This window comes from Anolis sagrei, chromosome 3, assembly GCF_037176765.1.
Source record: "Anolis sagrei isolate rAnoSag1 chromosome 3, rAnoSag1.mat, whole genome shotgun sequence".
Taxonomy (NCBI): Eukaryota; Metazoa; Chordata; class Lepidosauria; order Squamata; family Dactyloidae; genus Anolis; species Anolis sagrei.
In genome coordinates, this window is record NC_090023.1 from 269,282,843 (window position 1) to 269,298,780 (window position 15,938).

General features: G+C 46.0%; 1 protein-coding gene across 2 annotated transcripts in view; it reads right to left on the minus strand.

The window, feature by feature from the left end:
• The window catches only part of BCL6 (BCL6 transcription repressor), a 55,453-nt gene that overhangs the window by 15,592 nt on the left and 23,923 nt on the right, over window positions 1–15,938 (minus strand). For both annotated transcript variants that reach the window (XM_060767273.2, XM_060767272.2), the window contains exons 2-6: window positions 11,675–11,713; window positions 10,841–11,012; window positions 8,043–8,264; window positions 6,163–7,146; window positions 1,144–1,325 (exon numbers count right to left, since the gene is read on the minus strand). In XM_060767273.2, coding sequence (XP_060623256.2) covers window positions 1,144–1,325; window positions 6,163–7,146; window positions 8,043–8,264; window positions 10,841–11,001 — 1,549 coding nt within the window. In that variant the 5' untranslated portion in view covers window positions 11,002–11,012; window positions 11,675–11,713. The remainder of the gene's footprint in view (window positions 1–1,143; window positions 1,326–6,162; window positions 7,147–8,042; window positions 8,265–10,840; window positions 11,013–11,674; window positions 11,714–15,938) is intronic.

Genomic DNA, 15,938 nt, shown 5'->3' on the forward strand with positions numbered 1-15,938 from the left:
GGGCGTTTACTAAAAGAATCCAAGCCTTGAAGGCATCACTGGAGGTTTTTGAGGTCTTATGCTACCCATTCTAAAGCTGCCCCCAATAATGGAAAGTAATAAAAAGTTGTAGAGTAACCCAAATGAGCTACCTTTCAAACTACTTTGAAAAAAGTAACTTTATAAATTTTGGTTTTTGTGGTGCCAACTGTAGGATATGATGGCATCAGAAATGATATTTTTGGATGGCTATCTGTCAGGGATACTTTGATTGTGCTGTTCCTGCATGGCAGGGGGTTGGACTAGATGACCCATGTGGTCCCTTCCCAGTAAGGTGGCCTTCTGCAGCTGGCAGATGGTAATCTTGTCAGCACGATTGTGTTTAAGTGCATGCCAAGGTCTTTAGGCACTGCACCCAGTGTGCCAATCACCACTGGGACCACCTTGACTGGCTTGTGCCAGAGTCTTTGCAGTTTGATTACTATTATTATTATTATTATTGATTTTTTATTGAAGTAGCTTGTCCAGGGAAGCTTTGAAACCTAAACCCAGGCCTAGAAATATAACAGAAACACAAATATCCCTCGCAAAAGAATTTTGTATAGCACCGTGTGATCCAAAAAGATGGTAAAATGGTTTGGTACTCCATAAGGTGGTTGTGAACTTGACAGTCCAGGAACTAAACCTATACCTACCTACCTACCTACCTATCTCCATCTATCTATCTATCTATCTATCTATCTATCTATCTATCTATCTATTCAAATGGGCACCTTTCTTACTCGCTATTTAGTTTCCACCATTCTGTAACACCGAGTCACAGCTGTTATCGCAACGTCACACTGCAGCAATTCTCCTCTCAGTTCTTACCTGTCTCTTCCCATGACACCATAAGGAATAGAATATGTAGAATAGCTTTGTATGCTATTGCATTATTGCACAACAAAATTGGGACCTCTATCTTTGGAGAGTGCAAAGGTCTGCCCTTATGGCGTTCGAAAGAACTATCACCTGGGCTCAGGTATGCTTCTAGACATCTTGCAGAATGAAGCTGTTCTGGAACCCTATTTGGGGATGCCTGCCTTGTATACAGAAGGAAGCCGGCACAACGAATTTTTGCCTTAGCAGGAAATGCGACGTCACAACGGCGATTCCGGGACTTACCGCAACTGGAATCGGAATATTCGGACTGGGTCTCGCCCATCTCTTCTCCGAAGTTGGAGCTGGGGGTGTGAAGGCACATCTCGGGATGCTGGGGGGACTGGGAGCCGCAGGAGCTGCACTTGGAGGAATGCAGGTACAAGGGGGACTGGACCTCGCTGCTCCGTGGGGAGCCCTCCAAGGACCTGGCCAGGAAAAGACACAAACACACGGGTTACATCACTATCACCAACAAGTAACTCCCATTTTGAAGTAGCAGCTGTATCCAATGGGTTAATGGTTACCATTATGATAGCACCAATTTTGTTACTGGGTTATAAATGTCATTTCCTAATTGGTTCCATCATAAAAACATGGGGAAAGTTGATTAAACTGCAAAAACTTTGTTGTGGTCTACAACTTTGTTGTGGTCTCTCTCTCTCTCTCTCTCTCTCTCTCTCTCTCTCTCAGCTTTGGATAGCATAGGGAAGGTTTAATACCCCTTTTTTTGGTTTTGCTCCCCGTGCTTCTGTTTAGATTTCACCTCACTTTCTGTCCCTGTGATGGTTGGATTTTGGAAAATGTAGCTTGTTGTGGAAACAAGGTTTGGAGATCAAGCTTCTTTTGAGACCCCTTTTCCCCATGATATTAACTCTTCCAGGCGTGGATTTCCCTTCCAAAGGGCAGATTTCTCTCATTTCCTGTTATCAGATGTTTGTAACTTGAGGATTGCCTGTATATGACATTTTCCCCCAATCTTTCATCTTCCAGATTGGTTGGATTACAACTCTCCTAATCCTCACCCTGTTTTTTTGGTAGTAAGAAATGAAACTAGTTAAGTCCAATACATTTCAGACCAAAAGTAGGAGACCCTCAAAAGGCTGCATCCCCAATGGCATCCATTCTGGAAAAATGAAAAAATGACCCCAATAGGGGCAATGTTTTGGCCAATATAGTTCCATGGAAAGTCAACTTCCAGATTATTTCCCATTGCAAAAACAAAATAAGGCCTCTACCAAGTCTCTGGGCAAACAAGTGGCAAAATTCTTCTCCATGTCCCTTCAGAGGAGTCAGTCTTGTTGGTGACATCCATAGAGGCATAACTATGATGGAGGAACCTTTTTTGAACAATGGGGAATATTTATTTACTATTTATTTATTGACTATATTTGTATACCGCCCTTCTCAGCCCTCAGGTGACTCTGGGCAGTTTACAATGGCAATGATTCGATGCCCAAAATACCATAAAAAATTTGAAAACATTAACACATAATATAAAACCATAACAAGAATGGGTTGTTGTAGGTTTTTTCGGGCTATATGGCCATGTTCTAAAGGCATTTTCTCCTGACGTTTCGCCTGCATCTATGGCAAGCATCCTCAGAGGTAGTGAGGTCTGTTGGAACTAGGAAAAAGGGTTTATATATCTGTGGAATGACCAGGGTGGGACAAAGGACTCCTGTCTGCTGGAGCTAGGTGTGAATGTTTCAACTGATCACCTTGATTAGCATTTGATTGCCTGGCAGTGCCTGGAGCAATCTTTTGTTGAGATGCGATTAGATGTCTTTGTTTGTTTCCTCTCTGTTGTTGTGCTGTTCTAATTTTAGAGTTTTTAGAGTTCCAACTGACCTCACTACCTCTGAGGATGCTTGCCATAGATGCAGGCGAAACGTCAGGAGAAAATGGTCATATAGCCTGAAAAAATCTATAACAACCCAGTGATTCCGGTCATGAAAGCCTTTGACAATACATAACAAGAATACTAAAAGCATACATCATTTGTGTCTCCTAATAAAAATATTGTCCCATCACGTTGTCCAATTGTTCCAATTCCTATGTCTTTTATCTTGCATTTTCAAAAGCTTGCTCAAACATCCAAGTCTTGACTCTCTTCCAAAATGTTAAGAGGGAGGGGGCCGATCTAATGTCCCCAGGAAGGGCGTTCCATAGCCGAGGGGCCACCACGGAGATGGCCCTGTCTCTCGTCCCCACCAAACGTGTTTGCGATGCAGGTGGGATCGAGAGCAGGGCCTCCCCTTTATAGATATTATCCAGCTGATTTTATATATGTGTTTGTGTGTGTATGTATATGGGTATGTGTGTGTGTGTATATATATGTGTATGTGTATGTGTGTATAATAACTGTGATAATTGTTTTAATTATGGTTTTGTACATCATGTGTAATTTCTATAGGCATCGAATTGTGTCTTTTTGTAAGCCACCCTGAGTCCCCCCTCAGGGGTTGAGAAGGGCAGGGTAAAAGTACCCGAAATATATATATATATTCCAGCTGATGATGCCAGAAGCTGAGTTTTTGTATGTAGAATTGTTGCAAATTCACAATAATGCACGTGCATCAATGCAATTCAGTACTGCTTTATTATTCAGTGGATGGACAGCTATGCACATTCACTGCTTCCGATACATTGCACTAGGATGGCAGTCACAATAGGGGTTTGTGTACTAACAGCATAGGTTAAGTCTGCCATATTTGCTAGGCATGGTTAGGTTTGGTCTGAATCTTCGTAGTTCGGAATAAATTTGGAAAGATTTGCTTTTTGAAGCAATTTTGAAGTTTTTAAGGAATCCAGAAGTCCCTTTGCCCTTCCGAAGCTTTTTCTGCCATTTCTGTTACGAAGCAGTAAGTGAGACGGAAATGATTCAGCTTTCCCCTCGCTTCTGGTCTCAAGCCTGGGAAGCGTTTTAAACCATTCTGGATGAATTTCCTCCCTTTGCTTCCCCCCTTCCCCACTTCTGGAATAAAAAACAACTACTTTCAAAGTAAAGACCACCCAATGAAATGGGAAATTACACTTGCAAACCATTACGGAAGGATTCAGAAGTCTCGGAAGTTTCAAAAAGTTTTGAACATTTTTTTCTGTGAAAATCGGAATTGATTTCCGAATCAAACCACCAGTGCCCCCCACATCCGAAATGAGTTTTGAACCATATTTTTTATCAAACAAGCTTAGTATTTACATTACTCTGAGACAAAGTGGGATTCCCATGACTATGACTTTTGCCACTGATGATGTTGGGTGGGTGTGATGAAAATTGCTGTCCAATAAACTATAGAATTAATGCAGTTGGACACCACTTTACCTGCTATTGTTCAATGCCATGGAATTCTGAGAATTTTAGTTTGATAAGATGCCATTTTCAGCACCTTGTGAAACTATGGTTCCCAGGGTTCCATGGTATCGAGTCATGGGAGTTAAAGTTGTGTCAAACTAAATTAATTCTACACTGTAAATGCATCCACGGACAGCTTGCCATTCCTCTACTGCAGTGGTTCTCAACCTGGGGGTCGGGACCCCTGGAGGGGTCGCAAGAGGTTTTTAGAGGGGTCGCCAAAGACCATCAGAAAACACAACATTTTCTGTTGGTCATGGGGGTTCTATGTGGGGAGTTTCACCCAATTCTATCATTGGTGCGGTTCATAATTCTCTTGATTGTAGGTGAACTATAAATCCCAGCAACTACAACTCCCAAATGTCAAGGACTATTTTCACCAAACTCCACCAGTGTTCATATTTGGGCATATTGAGTATTCATGCCAAGTTTGGTCCAGATCCATCATTGTTTGAGTCCACAGTGCTCTCTGGATGTAGGTGAACTACAACTCCAAAGCTCAAGGTCAATGTCCACCAAACCCTTCCAGTATTTTCTGTTGGCCATGGGAGTTCTGTGTGCCTCGTTTGCTTCAATTCCATCGTTGGTGGAGTAAAGCATGCTCTTTGATTGTAGGTGAACTATAAATCCCAGCGACTACAACTCCCAAATGACAAAATTAAATCCCCTCAACCCCCCCAGTATTCAAATTTGGTCCAGTGATGAAAATACATCCTGCAATATCAGATATTTACATAATAACAGTAGCAAAGTTGCAGATATGAAGTAGCAATAACAATAATTTTTTGCTTGGGGGTCACCACAACATGAGGAACTGTATTACCTTGGGAAGTCTGATCTGGCCACGGTGGTCCACGCTCTTGTTACATCCCGGATAGACTACTGCAACGCGCTCTACGTGGGGTTGCCCTTGAAGACTGTTCGGAAACTCCAACTAGTCCAGCGTGCGGCAGCCAGATTGCTCACCGGAGCGACATACAGGGAGCATACCACCCCCCTGTTGTGCCAGCTCCACTGGCTGCCGGTTCAATTCCGAGCACAATTCAAGGTGCTGGTCTTAACCTACAAAACCCTATACGGTTCTGGTCCAGTGTATCTGTCCGAACGTCTCTCCCTCTACGTCCCACCTCGGAGTTTGAGATCATCTGGGGAGGCCCTGCTCTCGACCTCACCACTCTCACAAGTGAGGCTGGTGGGGACGAGAAGCAGGGCCTTCTCAGTGGTGGCCCCCCACCTGTGGAATTCACTCCCGGGGGAAATCAGAACAGCACCAACCCTCCTCTCCTTCAGGAGGAGGGTGAAGACATGGCTGTGGAACCAGGCCTTTGGGCAACCAGGCAATTAGACAATGACAACCAAATAAGACAATCAGATGTGTGAGATCGGCAGGATTGTCGAAATGGAACCAAAACAGATCTTTGAGTTAATTGTACACTGATGGGTAGGAGGAAGTTCCAGGTTTGTATTGTTTTTACTGATTTTATCATTTTACTGATTTTATTGGATAATGTTGAATTGTGGGAATTTGTACTGTTATATTTTTTGTGATGATTGTTTGTGTAGCAGGCGTCTAAGTGCGCCTTGCAGCTGTAAGCCGCCCTGGGTCCCCTTCGGGGTGAGAAGGGCGGGGTACAAGAACCCCAAATAAATAAATAAATAATAAATATTAAGGGGTCGTGACATTAAGAAGGTTGAGAACCACTGCTCTACTGGTCTCAAGGCAATGCACGTGGCATTCCACATCACACAAATGAACAACAACCCTACTCCACAACTCCTCAACAAACCTACAGGGTGGGACAGTCTGAGAAGATGACATTAGCCTAGTCTACATATTTTTCCTGGCTCCTGATTCAAGTTAACAGGTCACCAAATCCCCCCCATGAGCCATCATTAATTCCTCCTCGTACCTGTTCACCAGGTTGTTCAGCCGGCTGGCTTGCGGGATTGTGGAGTCTTCTCCGTTGACGTTCATCTTGGTTGGGGACTGCAGGTCCAGGTTCTCTGGCTCCATGGGTTGCTGGCAGGTCAGGGAAGGGGCGTAGGACTGCGGGGAGAGGGTCCCGGCTTCGTTCTGCTCGGGGCCGTCTTGCTTGGCACTCTGGTTGAGCGAGTTGAGGACAATGAACTTGTACTTCTTCCAGTTGCACGCCTTGGGGTCCGTGGGGCTCTTGGCGGCGAGGGAGCCGGCCCCTTGGCCGATGCAGGCGTTCTTGCTGCTGCTGGACTCGGTCGGAGAGTTGGGCTGGCAGTCCGACTTCTGGGGGCTCTGGGGGCTGATCAGGACCTTGCGGTTCACGGGCGCGTTGCTCGGCTCATAGCGCGGCCCCATCTCGTCCTCCGCGTGGCTCCGCTCCTCCTCTTTGCTTGCCTTGTCGCAGGCGAAGTAGCCGTTGTTCCGGGTCAAAGGGGTGGCGGGTTTGGGTCCGGTGGCGGAGGCGGCGCTGTAGCGCATGTCGCTCTTGACCTCTTCAGCAGCAGCTTCTTTCGGGGAGTAGATGGCATTGTGGCACGTGCCGGGAGAAGCGTCGGCTGTTGTCCGGGTATAATCGGCGGAGCATGTCCGGGACACGCCGCAAGGCAGCGCTCGCTCCCTCTGGAAAGTGTTGGCCCTGGACATGTCCGGCAGCGGCATCCTAGCCTCTTCGTCCGAGAACAGGTAGCCGCCGACGGGCACCGGGCTGTATCCAGTGTAGGAGATTGGGGACCCCGAAAGGCCGTTGTACAAGCCGGGGATGTAGGCCCGCCCATCACAAATGGGGCCGCTCCGGAGGGGCAGGCCGCTTTCGGACATTTCCCGGGCCCTGTATGCCATCATCTCCGGATGGCTCAGCATGCGGCTGGCGAGGAATTCTTCCCGTGGAGCTTTCACAGCCGAGACCAGCTCTGCTTCGCTGAAGAGGGCAAAGCGGGGAGGGAGAGAAAGGGAAAATGAATACCAGGCAGTCCTCGACTTCCAAACATCCAACTTACATCATAGTTAAGAAAGAGCATGCTACCCATGCTCTATGAACCATCATATGCCGACCTCATGTATTTCATTAAGTTTACTTAGGTAAGGTTTTGTCAGCTCCTTCCTCCGAAATACAGCCTACAGCATACAGTCTCAGTTGATGGTCTCCCATCCAAGTACTAACCAGGGCTGACCCTGCTTAGTATCCGAGGTCAGATGGGAACTGGTGCCTTCAGGATGAAATGCCGACCTCGTGTATTTCATTAAGTTTACTTAAGCAAAGTTTTGTCAGTTCCCTCATCTAAAATACAGCCTACATCATACAGTCTCAGTTGATGGTCTCCCATCCAAGTACTAACCCGGGCTGACCCTGCTTAGCATCTGAGATCAGGTGGGATCTGGTGCCTTCAGGATGCCGACCTCGTGTATTTCATTAAGTTTACTTAAGCAAAGTTTTGTCAGTTCCTTCATCTAAAATACAGCCTACATCATACAGTCTCAGTTGATGGTCTCCCATCCAAGTACTAACCAGGGCTGACCCTGCTTAGCATCTGAGATCAGGTGGGATCTGGTGCCTTCAGGATGCCGACCTCGTGTATTTCATTAAGTTTACTTAAGTAAGGTTTTGTCAGTTCCTTCCTCCGAAATACAGCCTACAGTCTCCGTAGATGGTCTCCCATCCAAGTACTAACCAGGGCTGACCCTGCTTAGCATCTGAGATCAGGTGGGATCTAGTGCCTTCAGGATGAAATGCATTAGAAATGCATGAGGAACAGAGAGAGGGGATATGTCCCACTCAAGTTCTCCACCAAGGTGGACCGATCCGGAGCCACTCACCTTGAGTTGACCAGCCTTCGGCAGGTGTCCACCACATGCTCCATCTGCAGGTAAAGGGCGGTGGTCATGACGGCCATGATGTTGCCTTCCCGCAGGTTGAGGCGGGAGGTGTACATGAAGTCCAAGAGGATGCCAAAGCCTTCCGGGTTGATCTCGGGATCCAGGTTGATGACGTTCAAATTGCACTTCAACTGATCCGTGAAAATGCTGTAGAAAAGGCCGCTGGAAGGAAAACGAGACGGAAAGACATTCAGACTTGGAAGGAGTTAGACTGAGATCAGGCTTGTAAGGTCGGAGGGTCATTTCTGACTCCTTCCAGTCTTGGAATGCCCCATCCTGCCTATGCTTTGTGGAAACTGGGGGTAATTTGGGGGGAAAACACATGGTGATTTTCTACCATTTACAAAGCTGACTTTGGAGGGTTTTAGTCTCTTTTAAGCAGGCACAGGCAAACTTCAGCCCTCCCTCCAGGTGTTAGGAATGGTGGTAACCGAAGTCCAAAACACCTGGAGGGCTGAAGCTTGCCTGTGCCTGCTTTAAACAAATCCATTAAGAGTTAAAAATGGGGAAACAGTGAGTGTTTGGTATTCACCAGGTTTTGGCTTCATGATCCCCTGTGGATATCAACATCCAGAGATGCCCAACTCCCATTATATATATTAGTGTAGTAAAATCACTTTCCTTAAGATCATGAGAAGAATCAGAGTTGGAAGAGACCACGTCGGTCATCTAGTCCAACCCCCTGCCACGCAGGAAAAGAACAATCAAAGCACCACCGACAGATGAAATTTCCTGAATATCCACATAACAACTAACAACCTCTGAATACATTCTGTGCTGGTCACATAGACCTCAGATAAGGATGGCCACACATGCACTAGATAGAACATAAAATATGAATATTTGGAATGAACTTTTTCTGCCTCAACATGTGCTGTGAGTAGATTGAACTGAAAGCAGTACTGCATTTGGTGGATCCTTTGGTCGAAGTTATCGTTTGTTATGTATTTGCCTTCCTGCTCAGTTTCAGGGCTCATTACAGCTCCTCATATAACTAGCTAATACTACCCTACTCACCACTCAAACTGGAGCTGTCTTCCTAGAACTGTCAGCAGCCTATGAGACTGTGAACCACCGTCTCCTCCTGAGAAAAATGTATAATATCACAAAGGACTACCACCTCACCCGCTTCATAGGAAACCTGCTACAAAACAGGAGCTTTTTTGTTGAGTTTCAGGGCCAGAGAAGCAGATGGCGGAAACAGAAGAACGGCCTGCCTCAGGGGAGCGTGCTTGCTCCATCCATGTTCAACATCTACACAAATGACCAGCCACTGCCAGAAGGGACAGAGAGTTTCATCTATGCTGACGAGCCTTGAGATAGTAGAACAGAAGCTCTCCGAAGCTCTAGATGCTCTTACTGCCTATTACATCCCTAACCCATCTAAAACACAGACATGTGCTTTTCATCCCAAGAACAGACAGGCATCCCGAGCTCTGAGGATCACCTGGGAAGGAATCCCACTGGAGCATTGCAGCGCACCCAAATACCTGAGAGCCACTCTGGACCGTGCTCTGACCTACAAGAAGCACTGCCTGAACATCAAACAAAAAGTGGGCACTAGAAACAATATCATACGAAAGCTGACTGACACAACCTGGGGATCACAACCAGACACAGTGAAGACATCTGCCCTTGCGCTATGCTACTCTGCTGCTGAGTATGCATGCCCAGTGTGGAACACATCTCACCATGCTAAAACAGTGGATGTGGCTCTTAATGAGACATGCCGCATTATCACGGGGTGTCTGCGCCCTACACCACTGGAGAAATTACACTGTCTAGCCGGTATTGCACCACCTCACATCCGCCGGGAAGTAGTAACCAATAGTGAAAGGACCAAGGTAGAGACATCTCCGGCCCATCCCGTTTGGGTATCAGCCAGCACATCAATGACTTAAATCAAGAAATAGTTTTTTAAGATCTACAGAGACACTCGCTGGAACACCTCAGCAAGCGAGAGTCCAAACGTGGCAGGCTCAAACCCAGAATCTCAATCAATGGCTGATACCAGATGAGAGACACCCCCCTGGACACACAGAAAACTGGGCGACTTGGAAGGCACTGAACAGACTGCGCTCTGGCACCACAAGATGCAGAGCCAACCTTAAGAAATGGGGCCACAAAGTGGAATCCACGGCATGCGAGTGTGGAGAAGAGCAAACCACTGACCACCTGCTGCAATGCATCCTGAGCCCTGCCACATGCACAAGGGAGGACCTTCTTGCGGCAACGCCAGAGGCACTCCAAGTGGCTAGATAGTGGTGAAAGGACATTTAATCAACTATCAAGTTTGCAAACTCTGTGTTTTGTCTGTTTGTTTTTGTTAAAAATATAAAACAATTTTCTGGTTGCTGATGACATGATAAATAAATACCACTCAAACTATCCTGTGCATTAAACTTGAGTAAATATAATATTTCAACGTGATCCCATTGAGAAGGGGGAAAGCTTATTTTCTGCTATTCCAGAGACTTTGAACACAATGGAGCCATGGATTCAAGTTGCAGGAACAAAGATCCCACCTAAACATTAGGAAGACTTTACAATGATCAGAGCTGTTTGCCATGGAAAATGGAGTGGAGCTTGGCAAAATGGAGTGGAGTCTCCTTCTCTGGAGAAAGAAGAAGCTGAATGGCCATCTATCAGGAGGGCTTGGATTGAGTCCTGCCCTAGGATGCTATTGTTTCAAACTGCCACACAACCAGGTTGTATTGCATTTGATCCCCAGCCCTCACCTGCAGGCCATCAATACAGTTTTATGGGCCCGGAACTGCTCCCGGTTGACGATGATGACAACGTCCGTCAGGATGTCTCTACTCCGAAGGCGGTTGAGGTTGAGGAGGACGTCGCTGGCGTGTCGGGTGAACTGGATGCAGCTATCGGCCGGAGACGCCATCCTGGGTCTGTCTGGAAGGGAAGAAGAGGAAGACATGAGCCTCAAGGAGACTCCATAGCAGCAAAGAGCACAAAAGACAATCAAGGAGGCATCTCCAAGACCTGGAAGTGAGGCAATCCCACACAACTGTAGTTGAAATGCACCTTGAACCAAAATAGGAAGACTTGGGATTGCATCTGGAAGACCATCAACTAGTCATGGGCAAACTTGGGCCCTCTCTCCAAGTGTTTAGGACTTCAACTCCCACAATTCCTAACAGCTTGTAGGCTGTTGGGAATTGTGGGAGTTGAAGTCCAAAACAATAATGAATGAAGGTGAATCAAGAAGATGTGATCTGTGCAAAAGCTGAGGAATGGATCAACTAAGTGGCTGCAACACAGTTATTAAAACAAGTTTGTTCAAACGCAGAAATGCAATTCATTTCAAATGTAAAATAACGACAGTCCAGGGAAGACACCATGAATGACCCGGTACCTTTCCTGCAAGCGAAAGAGTTGCTTCCCCCCCCCCCCCCCAATGGCTCAATGTCAGCTTCCGTTACAGTCGGCCCACTCCGTCCCCATCGGGGGATGAACATGTCATGTTTCCTGTCTCCCGCACTCCATTTCCTAATGAAATATCCCATTTGCTGCACTTTAGAGAGAAGCCGGGCGTGAAATTAACAGGGACGCACCTTGCGCTTCGATTCACAGTCCAAGGGTTCCTTTCAGACCTGGGCAGAGAGAAGAGGAGGGAGGCATTAAATCAGGAAGGAGCACAGAAACAGACACAAAATACACTATGTTGCACACTTTGAAAAATATTCTGTTCCTGGCTTGAAAATATTATTTCCTGCTTAGTTGTATGGTCGGTCCTTCCTTTGGAAGTCATTGTTCCACTCCAGAAACTTCATTTTAGTGCCACACACTATGTTGAATTGGTTTAGATTCTTTATATACGTATTAGGCATGGAGAGAGTCAGTCAGATAACTCGTTGCTCGTAATAATTTCGTTAAAATTACCTTTCTGAAGCGATATCAAAGTTTTTTTAAAAACCAGAAGTCTCTTTGGCCTTCCAAAGCTTTTTCCAATATTTTTGTTACAGGAAGTGAGGCGGAAATTATTCAGCTTTTCCCTGCTTCTGGTCCCTGGCCTTGGCTCAAGCCCTGGTCCCTGGCCTTGGCTCTTAACCTACAAAACCCTATACGGTTCTGGTCCAGTGTATCTGTCCGAACGTATCTCCCTCTACGTCCCACCTCGGAGTTTGAGATCATCTGGGGAGGCCCTGCTCTCGACCCCACCACTCTCACAAGTGAGGCTGGTGGGGACGAGAAGCAGAGCCTTCTCAGTGGTGGCCCCCCACCTGTGGAATTCACTCCCGGGGGAAATCAGAACAGCACCAACCCTCCTCTCCTTCAGGAGGAGGGTGAAGACATGGCTGTGGAACCAGGCCTTTGGGCAACCAGGCAATTAGACAATGACAACCAAATAAGACAATCAGATGTGTGAGATCGGCAGGATTGTCGAAATGGAACCAAAACAGATCTGTGAGTTAATTGTACACTGATGGGTAGGAGGAAGTTCCAGGTTTGTATTGTTTTTACTGATTTTATCATTTTACTGATTTTATTGGATAATGTTGAATTGTGGGAATTTGTACTGTTATATTTTTTGTGATGATTGTTGTGTAGCAGGCGTCTAAGTGCGCCTTGCAGCTGTAAGCCGCCCTGGGTCCCCTTCGGGGTGAGAAGGGCGGGGTACAAGAACCCCAAATAAATAAATAAATAAATAAGAGAAGCCAGTTTTAAACCAGAGAAAGAAGTAATTTCTTGGCCTCGGCTCAAGCCAGAGAAGCCAGTTTTAAACCAGAGAAGGAAGGAATTTCCTTGGCTTGCTTTTCCCCACTTCTGGAGTAAAACAACTACTTTCAAAGTAAAGACCACCCAATGAAACAGGAAATAACACTTTCAAACCATTAATGAAAAGATTTGGAAGTCTCAGAAGTTCGGAAAAGTTTTGAACCATTTTTTATCAACCAAGTCACACACACACACACATATGAAATTAGAAATTTTCATAGCAAAATGTGCTAAAGCACGCTGTCCCTTCCACAAAAACAAAGTTTTTGCACTCTAATAAACTTTTCCCATATTTTTAATAATAGACAGAATTAGGAAATGAAATTTATAACCCAGGAACAAAAATCATGTTACATAGGGATATCTAATTTAGTGCCAATTTAAATGTTGGTTAGTTACGACAACGGTATGCATTTCGTAGAGATGTCTTGGGCAAGGAAGGCTCAGACTATAACTTAACTATTATATTAAGCTATTATGTGTGATATTATATATTATAACATAACTATAACATAACAAACAGTATAACATAACTATTGGTATATAAAGCCACCAATTAACCACAGTAATTTTGCACCTTCTAATAATAGTAAGTGCTGGTGGAACAGTGGATTAAACTGCTGAGATGCTGAACTTGCTGACCGAAATGTTGGCGGTTCAAATCCGGGGAGCGGCATGAGCTCCCGCTGTTAGCCCCAGCTTCTGCCAACTTAGCAGTTCGAAAACATGCAAATGTGAGTAGATCAATAAATACCGCTTCTGCGGGAAGGTAACGGTGCTCCAACACTCAAAGCATTGTCTCTCATCATCTCTTGAGGATGCTCATGCTATGGTGCCATTGCCTTTCCGATCACTAGGTGGCATGCATGCACCATGAAACTATCAATCTCTTGCCTTTGTTTTGTATTATTCATTCAAGGCATTTCTATCACCCGCCAGTCTCGCCACTTTATATCAAATAATTACTACCCGTGCTACAGGGTTTAAGCTTTCCAGACAGACACACTTTGAGCAGAGAACCCCTGTCTCCAATTCTTTGCTTTTCCAGTCTATGGAGGCATCTACATTGTAGAATGAATGCAGTTTGACCCCACTTGAGCACAAGTCAACAGCAAAAAAAGCCAATGCAATTCTAGGCTGCATCAATAGTGTCGCGATCAATGGAAGTCATGGCTCTATTCAATGGAGCAATGGATTCAAATTACAAAATGATTCTACCTAAACTTTAAGCAGAACTTTAAGCAGACACTCGCTGGAACACCTCAGCAAGCGAGAGTTCAAAAGTGGCAGGCTCAAACCCAGCACCTCAATCCGTGGGTGATACCAAATGAGAGATTCCCCCCTGGGCACACAGAAGACTGGGAGACTTGGAAGGCGCTGAACAGACTGTGCTCTGGCACCACGAGATGCAGAGCCAATCTTAAGAAATGGGGCCACAAAGTGGAATCCACAACATGCGAGTGCGGAGAGGAGCAAACCACTGACCACCTGCTGCAATGCAACCTGAGCCCTGCCACATGCACAATGGAGGACCTTGTTGCGGCAACACCAGAGGCACTCCAAGTGGCCAGAGACTGGTCAAAGGACATTTAATCAGCTACCAAGTTTGCAAAAATTGTGTTTTGTTTTTTTATCTGTTTGTTTGTTTTGTTCTGTTAGAAATTCAATACAATGTTCTGGTTGCAGATGACACGATAAATAAATAGCAGAACTTCCAATGACAAGAGCTGTTGGGCAGGGGAATATGTGGCCTTGGAGTCTGGCAGATCTCCATCCTTAGAGGTCTCCAAGCAGAGGATTGATGGCCACCAATTGGGAATGTTTGGATTGTATCCTCCTGATTGGTGGAATAGGGTCAGACTGGATGACCTTTGGGGGTCCTTTCCACCCTAGGACTCTATGAATATGCCAAGAAATTATATGGCAGACAGGCGGACAAATGTCAGCATTCTGGAAGAAGCAAAGACCACCATCATTGAAGCGATGGTCCTCTAGAGAGACCTCCCCCTCTGGATGTTATCACCACCACCATCATCATCATCATACATAGGGATACCAAGGTGCTTGTTTATAATGTTATTGTCCTCCCAACCCTGCTATATGCCTACGAAACGTGGACTATCTACAGACGCCACATGGAACAATTCCATCAGTGTTGCCTCCAAAAAACTTCTGAAAATATCTTGGGAAGACAGACGGACAAATGTCAGCGTGCTGGAAGAAGCAAAGACCACTAGCATCGAAGTGATGCTCCTTCGCCATCAACTCCACTGGACCGGCCACGTTGTCCGGATGCCCGACCACTGTTTCCCAAAGCAGTTGCTCTACTCTGAACGCAAGGATGGAAAATTAAAGATGAGCTCAAAGCTGACCTTAAAAACTGTGGCATAGACACTGAGAACTGGGAAGCCCTGGCCCTTGAGCACTCCAGCTGGAGGTCAGCTGCGACCAGCAGTGCTGTGGAATTTGAAGAGGCACGAATGGAGGGCGAAAGAGAGAAATGTGCCAAGAGGAAGTTAGAAACAAGCCAACCCTGACTGGGACCGCATCCCACTGGAAACCGATGCCCTCACTAAGGGAGAACACGCGGATCAAGAACAGAGCTCCACAATGACCTACGGACTCAATACCAGGACACTGCACTTGGAGGATGATCATACTAGGACAATGAAGGATTGCCTAACTATATGGCAGGCAGCCTCCTTCCTTCACAGCAATAATTATTATGGATGATCAGCCACAGAGCTTTGCAGTTCATGCCACTTTTCATTGGAGGCCTACAAATAAATTGGGATTCATTTGCAACTCAAGAGGCAGTTGGAGGACCAAGGCTAGAAGTCCTCCACCAGGTCAGATGAGTGAGTCTTTGATTCTGGAAGCTTTGCCACTTCTTCCTCCTCCTCCTCCTCCTCTTGGCTAATAGGCTACCAGAAGTCTATGTTAAGCCCTCCTGTTCCCAGCTCAAGGCGTAATCCAATTTCCTGCCAAGGGAGAGAAATGCTTCTAGGAAACACAGCAGCGTTGGGGGGCAAGGCGGCATTATCGGCAGCCTCTCAGCAGGCTAGAAAGTGTGGTTCCTCCTCCGAGATGCGGGAAATA